This window comes from Lipotes vexillifer, unplaced genomic scaffold, assembly GCF_000442215.2.
Source record: "Lipotes vexillifer unplaced genomic scaffold, Lipotes_vexillifer_v1.1 scaffold518, whole genome shotgun sequence".
NCBI lineage: Eukaryota > Metazoa > Chordata > Mammalia > Artiodactyla > Lipotidae > Lipotes > Lipotes vexillifer.
The window spans coordinates 233,641-251,435 of NW_006780945.1; the positions used below are offsets into that span (position 1 = coordinate 233,641).

The 17,795-nt window shown below is 48.6% G+C and overlaps 2 protein-coding genes across 4 annotated transcripts; one reads left to right on the forward strand and one right to left on the reverse strand.

Moving 5' to 3' along the window:
- Positions 1 to 203: 203 nt before the first annotated feature.
- METTL23 (methyltransferase 23, arginine) lies at positions 204 to 6,561 on the reverse strand. Of its 2 annotated transcripts, XM_007454304.1 has the most exons (5): positions 6,487 to 6,561; positions 2,115 to 2,219; positions 882 to 1,119; positions 712 to 796; positions 204 to 550 (listed from the first exon to the last, which is right to left on the reverse strand). In XM_007454304.1, exons 2-5 carry the CDS (start codon positions 2,196 to 2,198, stop codon positions 385 to 387), a joined length of 573 nt encoding a protein of 190 aa, XP_007454366.1. In that variant the 5' UTR covers positions 2,199 to 2,219; positions 6,487 to 6,561; the 3' UTR covers positions 204 to 384. The 2 variants fall into 2 exon arrangements, with proteins under 2 accessions (XP_007454366.1, XP_007454365.1); XM_007454303.1 differs by lacking the exon at positions 6,487 to 6,561 and having other exon boundaries at positions 2,098 to 2,256.
- A 368-nt stretch (positions 6,562 to 6,929) lies between these two features.
- JMJD6 (jumonji domain containing 6, arginine demethylase and lysine hydroxylase) lies at positions 6,930 to 13,933 on the forward strand. 2 transcript variants are annotated; one of them, XM_007454305.1, is made up of 7 exons: positions 7,045 to 7,375; positions 7,891 to 8,279; positions 8,731 to 9,017; positions 9,901 to 10,036; positions 11,310 to 11,448; positions 12,234 to 12,361; positions 13,788 to 13,933. In XM_007454305.1, the coding sequence occupies exons 1-7, from the start codon at positions 7,247 to 7,249 to the stop codon at positions 13,822 to 13,824; spliced, it is 1,245 nt and encodes a 414-aa protein (XP_007454367.1). In that variant the 5' UTR covers positions 7,045 to 7,246; the 3' UTR covers positions 13,825 to 13,933. The 2 variants fall into 2 exon arrangements, with proteins under 2 accessions (XP_007454368.1, XP_007454367.1); XM_007454306.1 differs by lacking the exon at positions 13,788 to 13,933 and having other exon boundaries at positions 6,930 to 7,375; positions 12,234 to 12,659.
- The last annotated feature ends 3,862 nt before the right edge of the window (positions 13,934 to 17,795 follow it).

The following is a 17,795-nucleotide window of genomic DNA, read 5'->3' on the forward strand; positions in this document are numbered from 1 at the left end:
GTGAATGTTACTGACTGTATAGAATGAAAGTGAAATGTTTAGTAGTTGATTTTTCCTCCCTAAGTTATAAAGTGGAAATGCTAGTTCAGTACCTACTATCCTCAATGCTCTAAGGTAGCACTTTGTTAAGGTTTTGAGTAACCCTCTTCTCATAACCTAATTTATGCCCTATTTTAATGACTTAGGAACAGTCGAGGTTCTTTTTCTTATAGGAGTTTTAATTTTTGTTTTAATGGTTATGTGACCCATCACAATCTAAAGCCAACAGATCTGACCATCTTCAGATCCACTGTACTCAAGCTGAAGTGGTCTGAGTCACACAGTTGGCTTTCCCAGGTTGCTAATCAGTATTGACATTGTCCCAAAACAGCTTTTAGGTATAATTCAGAGACAGTCCTTTGCAAAGGAGATGACCAGCATTTCAACAGTATGTCTTCCTGGAAGGGCAGATTCTGCTATATCTTCTTTGTCTGCACCAAAAGACTGCAGAGGAATGTGGACACATTTCATGTCCCACTTGTAGAGCAAAGCTTCAAGTGACCAGTCAGCACTAAAAAAAAATAAATGATTATTTTTTAAAAACCAAGCTTTTCCTGTTTTTGCTTTAGATATATTCTCATATCCTTAAACTACACACTGAATGAGTAGAGTAGTAAGGCTTGGGTTAACTTTTAATAAAATTGGGAGTAAAGCAGGATTGTTCAGGCTTACCTTCTTACCTGGTAAGTAGACCACAACTGGACCTTGGGGTTCTTCTGCATCAAAAAGTAAACTGTAGTTAAAATGTCTTCAAAGTCTGGGAAGAAAAAACTTCTTAATAGACTTTAATTCCATTGTATCTCTGACTAAATTTACTACTGAGAAGAGCAAAAAAGGTTTACCTTCTGGTTCAAAGAACACATCGGATGCAAGAATAATGTCTTGTGGTGGTAGAGCCAGAAGATCCCGAGATACGTGACCCCATGTGAGTCCCACAACATGCACCTGAGGCAGGTTATTCATTTGGCAGCTTTGCCGACAGATCTCTAGACAGTGAGGCAGCTCTGAACTGTCTGACAGTATTACTTCAGCACCACATTTTGCAGCCATAATTCCTGGAAGGCTCACTCCAGCTCCAATCTAATGACAAGGTTAAAGGTTTTGCTTAGAACTGCAAAGAATTAATGGATCTTGGCACATGATTTCTCGTCTCATGCTTGCATTGGTCAGTGTGTAAAGATAGTTTGCCATATCTATAAAACATGCCATAATTTAACACTGCTTTACTATGTGGTGCTTCCTCCAGATTTGTCATGGCAGTTCTAATTGGGTCAAAGGAGTTATAGCCCATTTCAACATTTTAAAGGGCCCTCAATTCTGCAACTGACAACCCTTAAACAGGGATTTGAACTGTGAGGGTCTGTCATTTATAAGGAGCTAATTATAAACGACACCAGGTCTCTAAAAGCTCAGTGGGTGATGGGGATGCACAACCAGCCATTCAGTTGTTACTACCAATTATAAATAGCCTTCATGTGGCTAAAACCTGACAGGTCTGCGACATGACTTTCTTATATTTAACGGGATTTTCAGCTGGGTCTTGAGAGCAGCAAGGAGCTTAAACATACTAAGGAATAATACCAAGGAGTGCCTTCATAAATATTACTATTTGCATCAATTGAAACACGCTTCCTGTTTGAGGATGGGCATAGAGATTCCCGACCTTTACCGAATTGCTGACAATCATCACTACTTTGGGCCAGAAGTAAGAACCAAATGCCTTCATTTCATTTACATGGTTTTGCAAAAGTTAAGAGGTGTTCTTAAGCTTCTGTAGTTAGTCTTTGGGTTTAAGTATAGTATTTCTGCTGTAAGCCTTCAGCAGTCGAGCCAGGTGGAGTGGTGCAAGGGATACATTTTAAAACTAAAAGGCTAGACAGTATTAGTGGACCACATATGGTCTCTGGTGCATACTTTCTTTTTAAACACTTTTAAAACCATTCTTAGCTCACCTGCCTCACAAGCTGGCCAGATCATCCCTGACTTAAAAATACCTAACAAAACCCAATAACCAGCATATAGACTTAAATTGGAAAATAATCTAGGACTTTCGCAAACCTCAAGGGCACTTGTACCTCTAAGACAGCCTTTCCTGGCAGAGATCCTCTGTGAAACCACAGGTACTGGGCCAGGACCACAGCACAGGGCCAAACATACATTCCATATTGAAGATGCAGGACCTGAAAAGAATTTTTTTGTATGCCATAAATAACTCATGCTGGAAGTCAGAATATTTATACAGGGCTTCCCTGGTGGCGCAGTGGTTAAGAATCCGCCTGGCAGGGCAGGGGACACGGGCTCGAGCCCTGGTCCAGGAAGATCCCACATGCTGTGGAGCAACTAAGCCTGTGCACCACAACTACTGAGCCTGCGTGCTGCAACTACTGAAGCCCACAAGCCTAGAGCCCATGCTCCGCAAAAAGGAGTGACCGCAATGAGAAGCCCGAGCACCGCAACAGAGTAGCCCCCACTTGCCGCAACTAGAGAAAGCCCGCGCGCAGCAATGAAGACCCAATGCGGCCAAAAATAAATTTGTTTTTTTTAAAAGAATATTTATACAGCAATTACTGAGCGCTTGGCACTGGCATCCATTACAAAAACAGTTCCCTCTCTCTGGTTTGCATCCTATGGTGGGGGGAGGGTCGGGATATAAAATCGCAATACCATGTGATAAGCATTCTTCATACCTTCATTTACTCAACAAGAGTTTATCCAGGGCCTGAGTGGCTTAGTGGCTATTACAGGCTGAGGATGTAACTCGCTTGGAATATGAACTACATACACATATATTTATCTCCTACAGGGGAGAGACAAGCAACAAGTAAGCAAGTGGATATTTTTGGTTGCAACAAGCACAATACAACAGGGTAATGTGAGAGAAATGGGAGTGGGCAGTGACCACAAGGGGTCTGCTCGAGATAGGGAGAGAGAATGATTCAGGCAAAGGCCCTGAAGCAGGAACTGAAAAGCCTCTCACTGGGCACAGAGAGCCCTGGCAGTGTGGGCCTGAGGGCTGGAGGCAGGGCTGCGTAGTACAAGCACAGGTCAGAGGGAAGGCAGAGGCCAGACTTGTGAGGTCTTGTAGGGCACGGGAAGCTTTGCTTTTATTTAAGTGCAGTGAGAAGATACTGGAGGATTTTAAGCACAGGCATAACCTGGTAATGCCAAGGAGGAACAGTGGGGTTCTAGGATGACATCCTAGAAGAGGTTTGAGTAAGAGCTGAATCCTGCAGTTAGGAAGGTAGGCAACTTACAAAGCCTTTGGTGAGGCACTGAATGATGAGAGCATGGTATTTAGGGAGGCAAGGTAACATAGCTCAGGACTCTAGAATGAGCCTGCCTGAGTTCAAACTTGAGATCTATAATTTACTAGCTGTGTGACCTCACTCAAGTTATTTAACCTGTCTGTGCTTCAGTTTCCTCAACTGCAAAATAGTATCTGTATAGAAAGGTTAGGAAGATTCGATGAAAACTACCTAGTACAAAGTAAGTATACAAAGTTAGCGATTGCTAAACTGCAAAATCACAAGACTTTGTTTGCTAGAGCAAAGGGTGCCCCTCCTGGGGAGGTAGGAAAGGAGGCTGAAGAGGTAAAAATATCAAAGGTGAAGGAACTGAAGGTCTGAACCTAATCATTCAATACACTCAACAAAAATACTGGTGCCTAAAATACGCTAGGCATGATTAAAATGCCTGCCCTGGTGGATTTTACCCAGGAGTACAATGAAGGATTTCTGACCTGAGGAGTGAGTTATGCAGATTTAGGTGTTAAAAAAAACCAAACAAACAAACAAAAAAAAAACAGTGTATCTGTTTTCACAAGGCCTATCTTCACCCACTCCCTAAATTTGGGAAGAAATCCAAAGGAGGTCGGGAGGGCTTTCCTGGCAGTCCAGTGGTTAAGACTCCACACTTCCACTGCAAGGGGCACGGGTTGGATCCTTGGTCGGGGAACTAAGATCCCATACACTGTGTGGTGCAGCAAAAGGAAATCCAAAGGGGTATTTCAACGTGCAGCCATTTAGAAACTGCCAGAAATGGGTTCCACTCCAGCCTTCAACTCCTTTTAAGCCGTTTCTCATATTTATAAACTGCTACTGCCAATACCTACAACACCAGCTGCTGTTACACATGAAAAGATGCTCAACATCATTAATCATTAGAGAAATGCAAATCAAAACTACAATAAGGTATCACCTCACACTGGTCAGAATGGCCATCATCAAAAAATCTACAAACAGGGCTTCCCTGGTGGCGCAGTGGTTGAGAGTCCGCCTGCCGATGCAGGGGATGCGGGTTCGTGCCCCGGTCCGGGAGGATCCCACATGCCGCGGAGCGGCTGGACCCGTGAGCCATGGCCGCTGGGCCTGCGCGTCCGGAGCCTGTGCTCCGCAATGGGAGAGGCCACAGCAGTGAGAGGCCCGCATACCGAAGGGGGAAAAAAAAAAAATCTACAAACAATAAATGCTGGAGAAAAGGGAACCCTCTTGCACTGTTGGTGGAAATGTAAATTGATACAGCCACTATGGAGAACAGTATGGAGGTTCCTTAAAACACTAAAAATAGAACATTACCATATGACCCTGCAATCCCGCTACTGGGCATATATATACCCTGAGAAAACCATAATTCAAAGAGTCACGTACCACAATGTTCATTGCAGCACTATTTACAATAGCCAGGACATGGAAGCAACCTAAGTGTCCATCGACAGATGAATGGATAAAGAAGATGTGGCACATATATACAATGGAATATTACTCAGCCATAAAAAGAAATGTGACATAAATCACAGCAGGATCCTTTTTGACCCACTTCCTAGAGAAATGGAAATAAAAACAAAAATAAACAAATAGGACCTAGTGAAACTTCAAACCGTTTGCACAGCAAAGGAAACCATAAACAAAACCAAAAGACAACCCTCAGAATGTGAGAAAATATTTGCAAATGAAGCAAGTGACAAAGGATTAATCTCCAAAATTTATAAGCAGTTCATGCAGCTTAATAACAATAAAACAAACAACCCAATCCAAAAATGGGTGGAAGACCTAAACAGACATTTCTCCAAAGAAGATATACAGACTTCCAACAAACACATGAAAGAATGCTCAACATCACTAATCATTAGAGAAATGCAAATCAAAACTACAATGAGATATCATCTCACACCAGTCAGAATGGCCATCATCAAAAAATGTAGAAAAAATAAATGCTGGAGAGAGTGTGGAGAAAAGGGAACCCGCTTGCACTGTTGTTGGGAATGTAAATTGATACAGCCACTGTGGAGAACAGTATGGAGGTTCCTTAAGAAACTGCAAATAGAACTACCATATGACCCAGCAATCCCACTACTGGGCATATACTGAGAAAACCATAATTCAAAAACAGTCATGTACCAAAATGTTCATTGCAGCTCTATTTACAATAGCCCGGAGATGGAAACAACCTAAGTGTCCATCATCGGATGAATGGAGAATGGATAAGTGGCACATATATACAATGGAATATTACTCAGCCATAAAAAGAAATGGAGTTATCTGTAGTGAGGTGGATGGACCTAGAGTGTGTCATACAGAGTGAAGTCAGAAAGAGAAAAACAAATACCTTATGCTAACACATATATATGGAATCTAAAAAAAGAAAAAGAAAAAGGTTCTGATGAACCTAGGGGCAGGACAGGAATAAAGCCACAGATGTTGAGAACGGACTTGAGGACACAGGGAGGGGTAAGCGTAAGCTGGGACAAAGTGAGAGAATAGCACTGTCATATATACACTACCAAATGTAAAACAGATAGCTAGTGGGAAGCAGCCGCATAGCACACGGCGATCAGCTCTGTGCTTTGCGACCACCTACAGGGGTGGGAAAAGGAGGGTGGGAGGGAGACTCAAGAGGGAGGGGATATGGGGATATACTATTGCATATAACTGATTCACTTTGTTATACAGCAGAAGCTAACACAACATTGTAAAACAATTATACTCCAACAAAGATGTTAAAAAAAAAATGAAACAGTGCAATGTGAAAGTGCTTTGAAAAACTGGAGGTATATAAAATATAATTGCTCTTGAGAGTTGGGGGTCAGCCATGAGCTGAAAGGAAGCAATGCCAGCCTGAGAAACTATTTGGTTAGTGAGGGTTGGAAATCCCTTCTTCCCCCCAGAAATTGAATTAAGAAGCCCTTCAACAAGATCAAAAAAATATTAGGTGTCAAGAATGCCACTTTTCTGGCAAGAAATATTAGGTATGGAAAGGCCTCCTTCCTAGCAGGGTCTTCAAATTTCTTACTAAAAGACATTTAATCTGCCAAACGGGTTCATACCAAACCATTTCGCTCTGTGGTCCAGCCTAAGGCGGGAAGCCGCGGACCCCCCTCCCTATAGCCCCTGGTCGGCTGAGAACCGCTCCAGCCCCACTGCGCTTCCCGGCGGGTGCCTCCGCACGCACCTGCGGGACGCGGACCTCCAGCACGGCCCCCTCAGCTCCCAGGCCCGGCTCCTCCGAGAACCGAAAACGCTTGGCCCGGACCACATGCCTTCGGAGGCCACGCTCGGTCGGAGGGGAGTCGGTGGCCCCCGGGCAGGCCGGGAGCAGGGGAGGGCGCCGGGTCGCCAGGCTGCCAAGCTGCACGCGCGGGTGCTCTCAAACTGGCTCGGGCCGTCTCCCCGGCGCCACGTCAGGTCGCTACTACCCGACGGCAAAAGGGGGTAAGCACCCCTAGGGCGACGAAATGGCCACGTGGCGAGAACAGACCCGAAACCCGACCAACGAGACACAGAGGGCCGAAGGCCCCAGCTGTGAGCCGGACGGAAGCCAGCCACGAAGGAACTGCTGGCTGCCGGAAGTGACGCGAACCGCAAGGGGGTGCGGGAGAGGCGGGGCCGCAGGGAGGTGGTGCCTCGAGCGTCTTGACCTTCCCAATATGGCGGAGACCCGGCGTGTGTGAGGGCGGACCCCAGAGGCTCGGAGGCCAATGGCTTATCGCAAGAGGCCGTGGGGGGCGGGGAAGACGGCCGACGCAGGCCCAACCCGAGGCTCGGGAGGTGGTTAGGGAGTGAATTTTCTGGAAGGCGACTTTAAAGGCGCCGGGCTGGAGCGGAGGACGTTTTGGTGCCGCCGCCGCCGCCCGGGTCGGGGAGGGGACGCACTGGTGGCAGGAAGCGAGCTGCGCCGGGGTCGTCGCGGAACCACTTGGTGACCCTGCAGGATGAACCACAAGAGCAAGAAGCGGATCCGCGAGGCCAAGCGGAGTGCGCGGCCGGAGCTGAAGGACTCGCTGGACTGGATCCGGCACAACTACTACGAGAGCTTCTCGCTGAACCCGGCGGCCGTGGCGGTGAGCGGGCCGCGATCGCGGGCCGGGCGGGGCACGGGCATCCTCGGGAGCTGCGCACCTCTACCGGGGCCGGGGTCCGCGCCCAGCGCGGCCCCTGGAGTTACGATGGGCTCGCCAGCACCCCGCGGAGGTCGAGGTCATCGGGGCCCAGATCCCAGGGTGGGCCTCCTTCTATGCGCCGCAAACGCGCCTGCCGAGGCAGCTGGAGTCCCACGCCTCTGACGCCCTTCACGAGGCCTGTCACCCTTGCATCCCTTTGGGCGGCGGGGCCCTAGGGACCCTGGCTGTCAAAAGTCACGAGTGGAAGACGCGAAGCCCCCCTTCCCTGATGCGGTGGCGCTCGGTGCGCAGTGCCCGAACACACGCAGGTCCTTTTCCCTCCCTAAGAGGAGCCGGAAATAGAATCTGGCTCCTTGGGTATGTGATTGCTAATTGGCCTTGGGGGACACCCTTAACTGCCGCCGGATTTTTTTTTTTTTTTCTTTAATGCGATAGGTCTTTTCTGATTCCCTCAGGACAATGTGGAAAGGGCAGACGCCTTACAGTTGTCGGTGGGTGAATTTGTGGAACGTTACGAAAGACCGTACAAGCCCGTGGTTCTGCTGAATGCCCAAGAGGGCTGGTCCGCGCAGGAGAAATGGACCCTGGAGCGCCTCAAAAGGAAATACCGGAACCAGAAATTCAAGTGTGGTGAGGATAACGACGGCTATTCCGTGAAGATGAAGATGAAATACTACATCGAGTACATGGAGAGCACCCGAGATGACAGCCCCCTTTACATCTTTGACAGCAGCTATGGGGAACACCCCAAAAGAAGGAAACTTTTGGAAGACTACAAGGTGCCCAAGTTCTTCACCGATGACCTTTTCCAGTATGCGGGGGAGAAGCGCAGGCCCCCTTACAGGTAAATACTGGGCAGTGGTGTGGTTATGATCTTGTCTACAGCAGCAGGGGCAGCTGAGCGCAGTCAGCTAATCTATTTCCAAAACAGTGAGTGGTTCTCTTGGCTGCACGTGGCACTTACTTAGAGGGCTTCTGGTGCCTGCCCAGGGCCTCCTGCCTGGGCATCAGGATTTCTGAAAGCTCCCCAGGTGATTCAAACGTGCAACCAAAGTTGAACCAGTGATCTCTAAGTGATGTTTTAATAGTTCAAGTCCAGCGGTAAGACATGTCGGTGATTTTTCCTTTTTCTGTTAGGGGTCAGTCCATGCACAATTCCCTCAGCGTTTCTGTGTACCAGAATGTGTGTAGTCTTTGAAATAACGATAACATGTTTGTGTAAAATTAAAGCTTTTTTTGTGGTTTGTATGTGTGGTTAAATTACACTTCACATCTTGGATGTTTCCATCCTTTAGGTGGTTTGTGATGGGGCCACCACGCTCTGGAACCGGAATTCACATCGATCCCCTGGGAACCAGTGCCTGGAATGCCTTAGTCCAGGGCCACAAGCGCTGGTGCCTGTTCCCTACCAGCACGCCCAGGGAACTCATCAAGGTGACCCGAGAAGAAGGAGGGAACCAGCAAGATGAAGCTATTACTTGGTTTAATATCATCTATCCCCGGACACAGCTTCCAACCTGGCCACCCGAATTCAAACCCCTGGAAATCTTACAAAAACCAGGAGAGACTGTCTTTGTACCAGGTACAAATGAACTGAAAGTACATTCTTTGATTTCAGTAATTTGTAATTTTGGAACACAACTATATAGGGAGAGTCAAAGAAATCCCTCTGCACGCTGACTCTGGGTGAACTGACTGGTTCCCGCCTCTGACTGTGATGTGTTGCTGTGTGGTCACATGCTCAGGGGCCTGCTGTCCACGTTTCTTGTAACCTGAATGTATAATGACTATCGATAAACTTCCTGTATGTAGAGAGCCTATTCATTTTTATTCCTAGTAGATACTTAGTGTCTTTGTTTATTGAATATGTTCAGTGACTTGTGCTTATTTCTATAAATGGGGTTTTTGATCAGTGTAGCACTGGGTGGATTGAGTCAGGAAATAGTGACTTAAGAGCCAAGAGGCAGGAAATCCTACACCTGAAAACTACACTTTGTTTTGATAGGCTGAGTGTTGGAAGTAAGGGTGTTCAAGATGGGCATCCTCCATCTAGAAACTGAAGAACTTGCTGCCTTTACAGTTTTGGTCACAGCTTTGGATTAACAGGGTTTGACACATTTGTTCTGTAAAAGGGCCAGAGAACAGATATTTTAGGTACTGCGGGCTGGGTAGTCTCTGTTGTAACTGCTCAGCTCTGCCCAAGTGGGCAGGAGAGCAGCCACGTACAATCCATAAACGAACAGGTGCAGCCATGCTCCAGTAAAACTTTACACAAACAGGTCGTTGGTGAGTCCTGCCCTCAGGAGGAGCATTTACCTCGCTGGGTCCTATGTCTCTAAAGCTGTCCCTTGTGGACAGGAATTCCCAGGTTCTGAAGTTTGCGTTATTTGTTATGTGAAGTTTATGTCACGGAGCGATTGTGTGTAGAACCAATCCTGTTTAACTGTTTACTTGTTGGATTTCAGGAGGCTGGTGGCACGTTGTCCTCAACCTTGACACCACCATTGCCATTACCCAGAATTTTGCCAGCAGCACCAACTTCCCTGTTGTCTGGCACAAGACGGTAAGAGGAAGACCAAAGTTGTCAAGGAAATGGTATAGGTGAGAGAGTTTTTTTTTTCTCCTTATTTTTGCTTTGTTCCGACTTCTACCCCAGAGATAATAAATGGAAAGAGCCCACTGGTGCCATAACACGTGCTGACTTTAGACAGGCCTGGGGAAAGCCGGGGCCGCAAAACCTCACGGGTAGAGGAGAGTGGGTCCAAGGCCAGGGCTAGTTCTCGGGAGATTTGCCAGCCTTCAGGTGACAGGGTAAGACTGCATGTTTGATTGAAGCCAGTCAGTCAAAACACGGTCATAATTGGGATTGTGCCTCGTTTTCTGTTTTGTTTCTGGTTTTGTTTTGTTTTGTTTCCCAAAGCTAGCACTAGCAAAGGAAGCCATTTTGTTTGGGTTTTATTTTGGTTATTTCTTTTTCTTACCGCAAAGCATTCTTCCCATTTGAACTTATGACCTTCAGTTCTTATGAGCGAGGTGACTGCCCTGGAGACTTAGCTCCTCTGTTTATCCACAGAACAGATACAGCACGGGCAGCGGCAGTGCAAGCCACCCCCAGCCACCCCGTGCCACTGTGTCCCAACCCTGACCTGGAGGGACCAGCTCTCGGGGTAAGAGAGGGATTCTGGCTTGTTCAGTGCTCAACCTCCCTGCTGAGAGGGCCAGCAAGGGTGGTGGCTTTGTTCTCCCCAGACTCTCGGGCATCTGAGGCCCACTGACTCTGTCCCGCAGGCTGCTGCGTGCTGCCGTTTGGTCACGCCGAAGGCCGTCCTGAACAGCAGGTCTTTTGTCCCTGGCTGCAGTGGCCGCCAGAATAGGTTCCCAAGGGGCGGGCTGCCTGCTGCCCCGACAGTCCCGCTCAGCTTCATCTTCCAGCGAGGGGGAGCCCTCTCTGTTGCTTGATGCTTCCGGTCTCTTACAAACCCATGTAACCAAGCCCAGCTCCCACCATTAAGTACTGTGCTGAGGAAAGGAGAGGTTAAAAAACAGCAGCCAGGAAAGGTTCAGGAAAAACTACGAGCGAGAGAGGTTGTTTCTCCCGAGGGGAAAACTAAGACCAACTCGAGGAAGGTTTGCCTCACGTCTCGGCAGCACGTCTGTCTCGTCTGCACAGCGGGTAGCGAGTTGTGTGTGGCTAGTTTTCCTTTCAGGAAAGCCTGAGCAGCATGGGGGGTTTCGTCCCCAGCCTGTGGATCTGCGTGTCCTCACCACCGTACAGGCGCGTCTAGGAGAGACAGGGCTCAGCTCTGAGTCTGGGGTGCTGCGTGTGGGCGTCACTGCCTGTCCCAGCACTGAGGACCCGGGTCTTGTCTCTCAGGATCTTGAGGCAGGAGCACCCCGAGTTGGCGGTACTGGCTGACTCCGTCGACCTGCAGGAGTCCACGGGGATCGCCTCCGACAGCTCCAGCGACTCGTCCAGCTCCTCCAGCTCCAGCTCGTCCGACTCGGACTCAGAGGTGAGTCCGTGCTCGCGGCCCAGGCCTCTGGGGCTGGTCGCCCTGAAAACCAGCTGTGACTTTCCCGCCTCCTACCCGGGAGGGAGGACGCTGGGAACGTGTTTCGCTTTCTTCCGAGAACTGCAGCTGCCCACACTCTTGCTGTGGGGTGAATTTTGCCCATTTTACAGCTTTGCACATATTAGTGAATCGTTACAATAATCTCTAGAGGTGAGAGGAGCGTCTGGGGGTTCTGTAAATGACCCGGGATCACACAGCTAGCGGACACTGGTGTCGGGATTCAACCTCCAAGACTTCTCCAAACTCAAAGGCCACGTTAGGAATCTCCCCCGTGGATAGTAAATTATAAGCCTAGAAACTCAGCAGATTCAGTCAGCTTGTTGAAGCTAACGCAACACTGGGTAAGAGCATCCGTGCTTTTAGCAGATGAAATGCCTGTCTCATGACTGTGTGATCCACTGATCCTGCCTCCTCTTTGGAGGAGGCCGTGTGTTTTATGAGTGTTAAGTGCTGTGCAGTGAAATTCCACGATGCCGTCGCAAAGTGCTGGCCCTCACACAGTCTTAGAGGGGGATCTTGATTTCAGACAAACACCCCTTCTGTTAGAGAACACTGGAGGGACCCTTGGGGTCTGAGGAGACGGTATCCCGACTGTGTCCTAAATGGCCCTTTTGCCTCAGGGATACTGTGGACAGTATCGTGCTGTCTCCTGAGGGCAGAGGTTCGTTTAGCGAAGAGCTGGGCTGTATCCGACCGAACCCCTGTTTTTCTCCTCCCGTGTCCAGTGCGAGTCCGGCTCTGAAGGCGAGGGGACGATGCACCGCAGGAAGAAGAGGAGGACGTGCAGCGCAGTGGGAAACGGGGACACCACCTCCCAGGACGACTGTGTGAGCAAAGAGCGCAGCTCCTCCAGGTGACCGCGCGTGGCTGTCGTCTGTGTGCAAGGACGTGCCTGCAGCCTGCGGCGGGGCCCTGGGGGGCAGCCTTGTGGATCCTGCAGACCCGGGAGGGCCAGCGAAAGCCAGAGAATGAGGATGCTCTGGGAATGGGAGTCCAGTCACTTAGCATTTGCTACAGTAGCTTTTTTCTCCGCTACCGATGCAAGTGAACATGGCTTGTTTTATGCATAAGGGCGAGAATCTACGTGGATGGTGCCAAGGGAACCCTTTACATTATTTAATAATAAAAGGTAAATTCATTTTATATCTTGGGACCTTTTTTCCTGGAGAATACCAGAATCTCCCCTTGTTGCTCTTCTTGTCATGATCTTGGGAGAAGATAATGATTCCGCTGGTGGGTGCCCTTGATGGGGAAGTGACAGTTACCGCAGTAAAGGAAGAGAATGCTGAGAAGTTACCCCATATCTTCTGAAGAGCCTGAGGCGTGGCCTCCTGCTTTTTCTCCCAGTTTGCCACTGCTGCTTTGAGCGCTTGCAAATTCCTTATAAAATCTTAATCATGTCTCCAATGGGTTTTGGTTTTTGTTTTAAACCCTGTACGATCTAAATAAATTAAAACTTGAGATAAAAATCCATAAGCTAATCTTTTTGCAAGCACCTACTCTGGTGCTGGGCACACGACAGGCTCCCACTGAAGTTTGGTGACTCTGCGTGCGTCCAGGGTCTTTAAACCCCAGAACCCTGTTGTCCATGTGCTGCTAGTTGAAGTGTCAACTATAGGTAGCATTAAGAGGTGAGGTTTTGGACTTCCCTGGTGGTCCAGTGGTTAAGACTCCGAGCTTCCAATACAGGGGGGCACGAGTTCGATCCCTGGTTGGGGAAGTTCCACATGGCGCCCGACAAGGCCCACCAAAAAAAAAAAAAAAAAAAAAAAAAAAAAAGGACGTGAGGTTTCAAGGAAGATAGTGAAATACTGAAGCCTGTGGGATTCTGTCTAAAGTCCCTGACTGCTGCAGCTGACGTTCCTGTTATGTTCTTTGTATCTCCAAGCAGCCTAGCGCTTGCTTAAATGTGATGAACAGGACCTACGCTCCTTTCTGTCGTCTCTTCCTCATTCTCTGGGGTCTGGCTGGAATTCTGTGGGGGAAATTCGGGTGTCTTAATCAAGTGGATTTATCGGACTAGATGGTGCATTTCTCAACCCAAGTTGTCCTTTTCCCAGGCATACTTAGATTTCTCTTCTTGCTTTTTTAAGTTTTTTCTATATTGTAGATTTATATCTGCCCTTGGGGTGTGACTTTGTAAGAAAAGTTTTTAGAGAAAGCCCTGCCATTACATCAACCTGGCGTCCTGGGGGTCCTGCTTTTCACATATCCTTTCAATTTTGCCGAAGCTGTGCTGTCTACATGCTGATTACAGGCAGTTGTACTTTCCTTGGCAGGATTAGGGACACTTGTGGAGGCCGTGCTCACCCCTGAGCAGAAGCTCTCCCTGAAGTGGCTCCCACGTGAGCTGTTGGCGGCCACCCAACTCAGTTTTCCTGTCTTCTGCTCCTACCTTCTCCTTTGTCTTTGAATTTGGATAATCCTCTCTGGCCCAAGCTCCCGTCTCCGGTCAAATGCTGTTTTTTTCTGCTTACTGAGACTAGATTGTCAAGAAGTTAAAAAACTCTGCATGCTTAGTGAAGCACTGAAGGCCTCCGTGATGTCGGGCGAGAAGGTGCTGTGCTCCTTTAAAACCAAGCTGGTCGACCGCAAGGCTGGAGGGTTGTGATCCTTTGAATGCATTGTTGCATCTGTTGCCTCGCTGGTGTTGGTGAGGGACTCCCGCCGTCCACGTGGCCGGCTGCACGCAAGCAGAGACGCCGAGAGTGGTGAGCGGTGAGTTCTGTGTGAAGCGATTACGTGTAAGAAGGACCACGAGTGTGCCGTCTTCCTGTATGCCGTCGTCCGTCCAGAATCGCATTCGGTGGCAGTAACCCGGCCACTCACCACTGCCTAGTGCTGTCTTAGGATTCATTACTTTTTCTCCACAATGAGAGAGGCTGTTAGAGTCTAGGGATAATTTTGTCATCACAGAACTTAATATATAAACAGGGCCAAGTTCTTAAAGATTTGTCGCCATCATTCCCACCACGTGATCCATAAGTCAGAAGCTCTCACTCTGTAAGAGGGTTCATGATAGCGTCCCCACGTCTTGGACCTGCAGACATTAGGTGGGGATCGTGTTACGTGCTGGGAATAAATGCAGAGTTGGTGCCTCTGGCCTTTGGGATCTGTTTAGGCTTCTAACTAATTCTGGTAGGGACTGCCCAGCGGGTTCCATCTCCTGCCCTGTCAGTTCACCTGCTCGCCTTCATCTGTCCCCAAATTCACCCTAAGAGGGGGTGGTTGAGGGCGTGCCCCTGTGAAAAGCATTTTCTGGGCTGGAATGAGGAAGGGAAGGGCACCGGCAGCTTGGGGCCAAGGAGCTTCACTGGTGCAGGCAGGTGTGTGGGCGGGTGGCTGGAGCTGTATGGTGGTGTCTCTCAAAAGCCTCCCTTCAAGCGGGTGTGATCAGGGAAATCCTGGTCGCTTCTTTGCCACATGTTCCATGTTTGGTAGACCAGTTATCACTTCCTGACTCTCTGGGTCGGTCATGTGACTTTTACTCTAGAAGGCTGGTCGCCTATTTGAATTGTCCAGTTTTCTGCATTCTGAAATGCCAACCAAAACACACGTCTGGGTTGGATGGAACGTCTGCTCACTTCCTAGCATCGCTCTACCTGCCACTCCCCCTCCCTGGCCCTCTGGCTCCAGTGTCTGTGGTTGTGAGCAGATCCAAACCCTGAAAGATTTTCTTCATATTTTAATGGCATTCCTCCTCGTTTTTAAAAAACTTTTCTTGACATCCTCAAAATGCTTTTTTCCTTTTCCCAGTGTTGCTACCAGGCTGTCACACTCACTCCCTTTCCTCTAAAATCCATACCAACTGCGCCTCCCTCCACTTCAGTTTAAAGGATGAAACCACCAAACAGGCTTCTTGCCACCAGGGGGCGTGGTGGGATGCATTTGCAGCAGCAGGGATGGTAAAGTGGAAGTTTGGTTTGAGAGCCTAGCCACCCAGTTTTACTTCCCCAGGTGCCAAAAGGGATTCCTGTTTGAAAAACAATACCCAGATATAAGGGATGCAGCCCGTCTGACATGCCCGCAGTCACCTCTCCTGAAAGTGCCTGGGTAGCACGGATTGCGTTTGGGTCTCGCCACCCCACACGAATGGCTGTGGGACCACGAATGGCAGTGGGACGCTCTTTCGTTGTCTTAGCCAGGCCAGAGATTCAGCAGCCCCCCTTTTACTGTCACTGTGGGCCAGGCAAACACACCATTGTGGAAGCAAAGCAGGGCCGAGGTGGGGAAACAGAAAGCAGTGGAGTGTGGCTGGGTGATCACGGTGAGGTAGGAAGCAGGAACCAAGGGTCCATCTGTTCTAAAGTTAACCTTTTCTGCCCACCTGGCATGAGCTACGCCTTTGAGTGGTGTCAAGGATAGTAAGGAGAAAGATACAACATTAAACTATTTTTAGAGATTATTTTCTGAGACGACAGCAGATCTTAAAACCAACAAGCTGGGTCCTGGAAGAAAGGATCCAGACTAATAACTACCGCAGAGGAGGAGTGGGGCGGGCGAGACAGGAGCGGGGAACCCAGGACATCAGGAGGGCTCTGGGTCTTTGGGGATGAGGGAGGCTCCAGAGGCTTTACCATCAGCCCAAGGTGGTCAGTGCTGCACACAGGGGCCTCTGGGGTCAGTAGTGCTGTTGTGTTGAGGGTGATGCCTTTGAGGGGAGAGCCACCAAAAGCAGGGACATTATTCATGTTTTGTTCACGCTTGCAGATGCCCATTTGTTAATTATTAAAACAGTCAACAAATGTTTCAGCACCAGGCACTGTTCTAGGTGCTGTAGACGCCACAGTGATAAACGCAGCTCCCTGACCTCGTGGAGCTTCACAGACAGTGAAGTTGGCTGTTGTTCACAAGGGCCACGGGTCAGAGTGGGTAGAGCCGTGCACGTCCATCTCCGTGACCAGAAAAGCAAGTTCAGTCCTTACTAAATGCAAGTTTATGAGATCTTCATAAAAGAACATAACTATAATTATAGCTGTATTTTTAACTTAGGACGCAGCTTCTTTGTGAATCAGCCAAAGGTATTTAAACAAAGGATCAGCGAGAAGGTTGCTGGTGCAAGTGCTTTACACATTTATTGGAGTTTCCGCCTTGATATGCTTTAGGACTCCAGAAAAGAGTGTGGGGTGGAACGGGGGTTTTGCAGTAAATGTTGTAAAAACCACTGTCTAGGAAGTAGGCGTATAAGCACGCAGCTGTAGGTTTCTTGAATTGTATGTAGCATTTCCACAAATAAGTCGTTCCTGCTGTGTACTGGGTCCCGCTGATGGTTCCATGTGGAGTCTGGTTTCTCCTTATACTCCACCCCTCCCCGGCTTCTGTCGTGATGTTACACGGATGTTACATTGTATGCAGCAGAACTGCAGAGGTGGCTCTCAACTTTGACTCATGATTCAAGTTCAAAAACTAGGAGCATCTGGCCCCATCCTCTGCTCTCCCGGGAGCAGGAGAACTGGCCCCGCCTGCCTGCTGTCTCTGCGGGGACTGGACACTACAGAGGAGCTGGGACTGTCTGCTGAGAGCCTGGTGCCTCCTCCGGGGTCACGTAGAGCACCCTGAGCGCCTCCTAGTTCTGCTTGGGTCTCTCCCGTGGGGTCCACCACCAAATGCTGGTAGGGCCGCAACTGGATTGGCATTTTTAACTTTTCACTGGGATGAAACTCGTTCATCATTTTAAATAAAGCAGCTTGATTTGGGGTTGGGTTGTTTGCATTGTCTTGTCCTTGTTTTCATTCTTACTCATCTGAAAGTCAATAAAGTGTACTGAGTGTGTCTGCACAATAGGACCTCTTAGATATACACTTGATCTTGAACAACTCAGGGTTTAGGGGTAACAACCCTCCCTACACACAGTGGAAAACTCAAGAAAAACATACAGTCAGCCCTCTATATCTGTGGTTCTGGTTTCTGCAGCCAGCCTCGGATTGTGTAGTACCACAGTATGTGTTTATTGGAAAAAAACCCGCATCTAAGTGGACCCATGCACTTCAGACCCATGTTGTTCAAGGGTCAACTGTATATTTTAAAACAAGGTGGACAGGTGATAAAAATAAGGCCCAAACACTTTGGCTGAAAGTGCCCCCTGGTCAAAAGCCAGTAGCCAAGAGATAAACCTCACTCCACATTTTATAGCTGTGGGGCATTTTTCGTCAACTGCGACTAAAATTCCTTTTGCATGTCCCCCCAGTACTATGTGATGCAGCAGGATTAAGCTCACCCTGTGTGGCGCAGCCAAATAAAAAAAGCAATAAGCAATTCAAAAAAAAAAAAAAAAAAAAAAAAAAGGA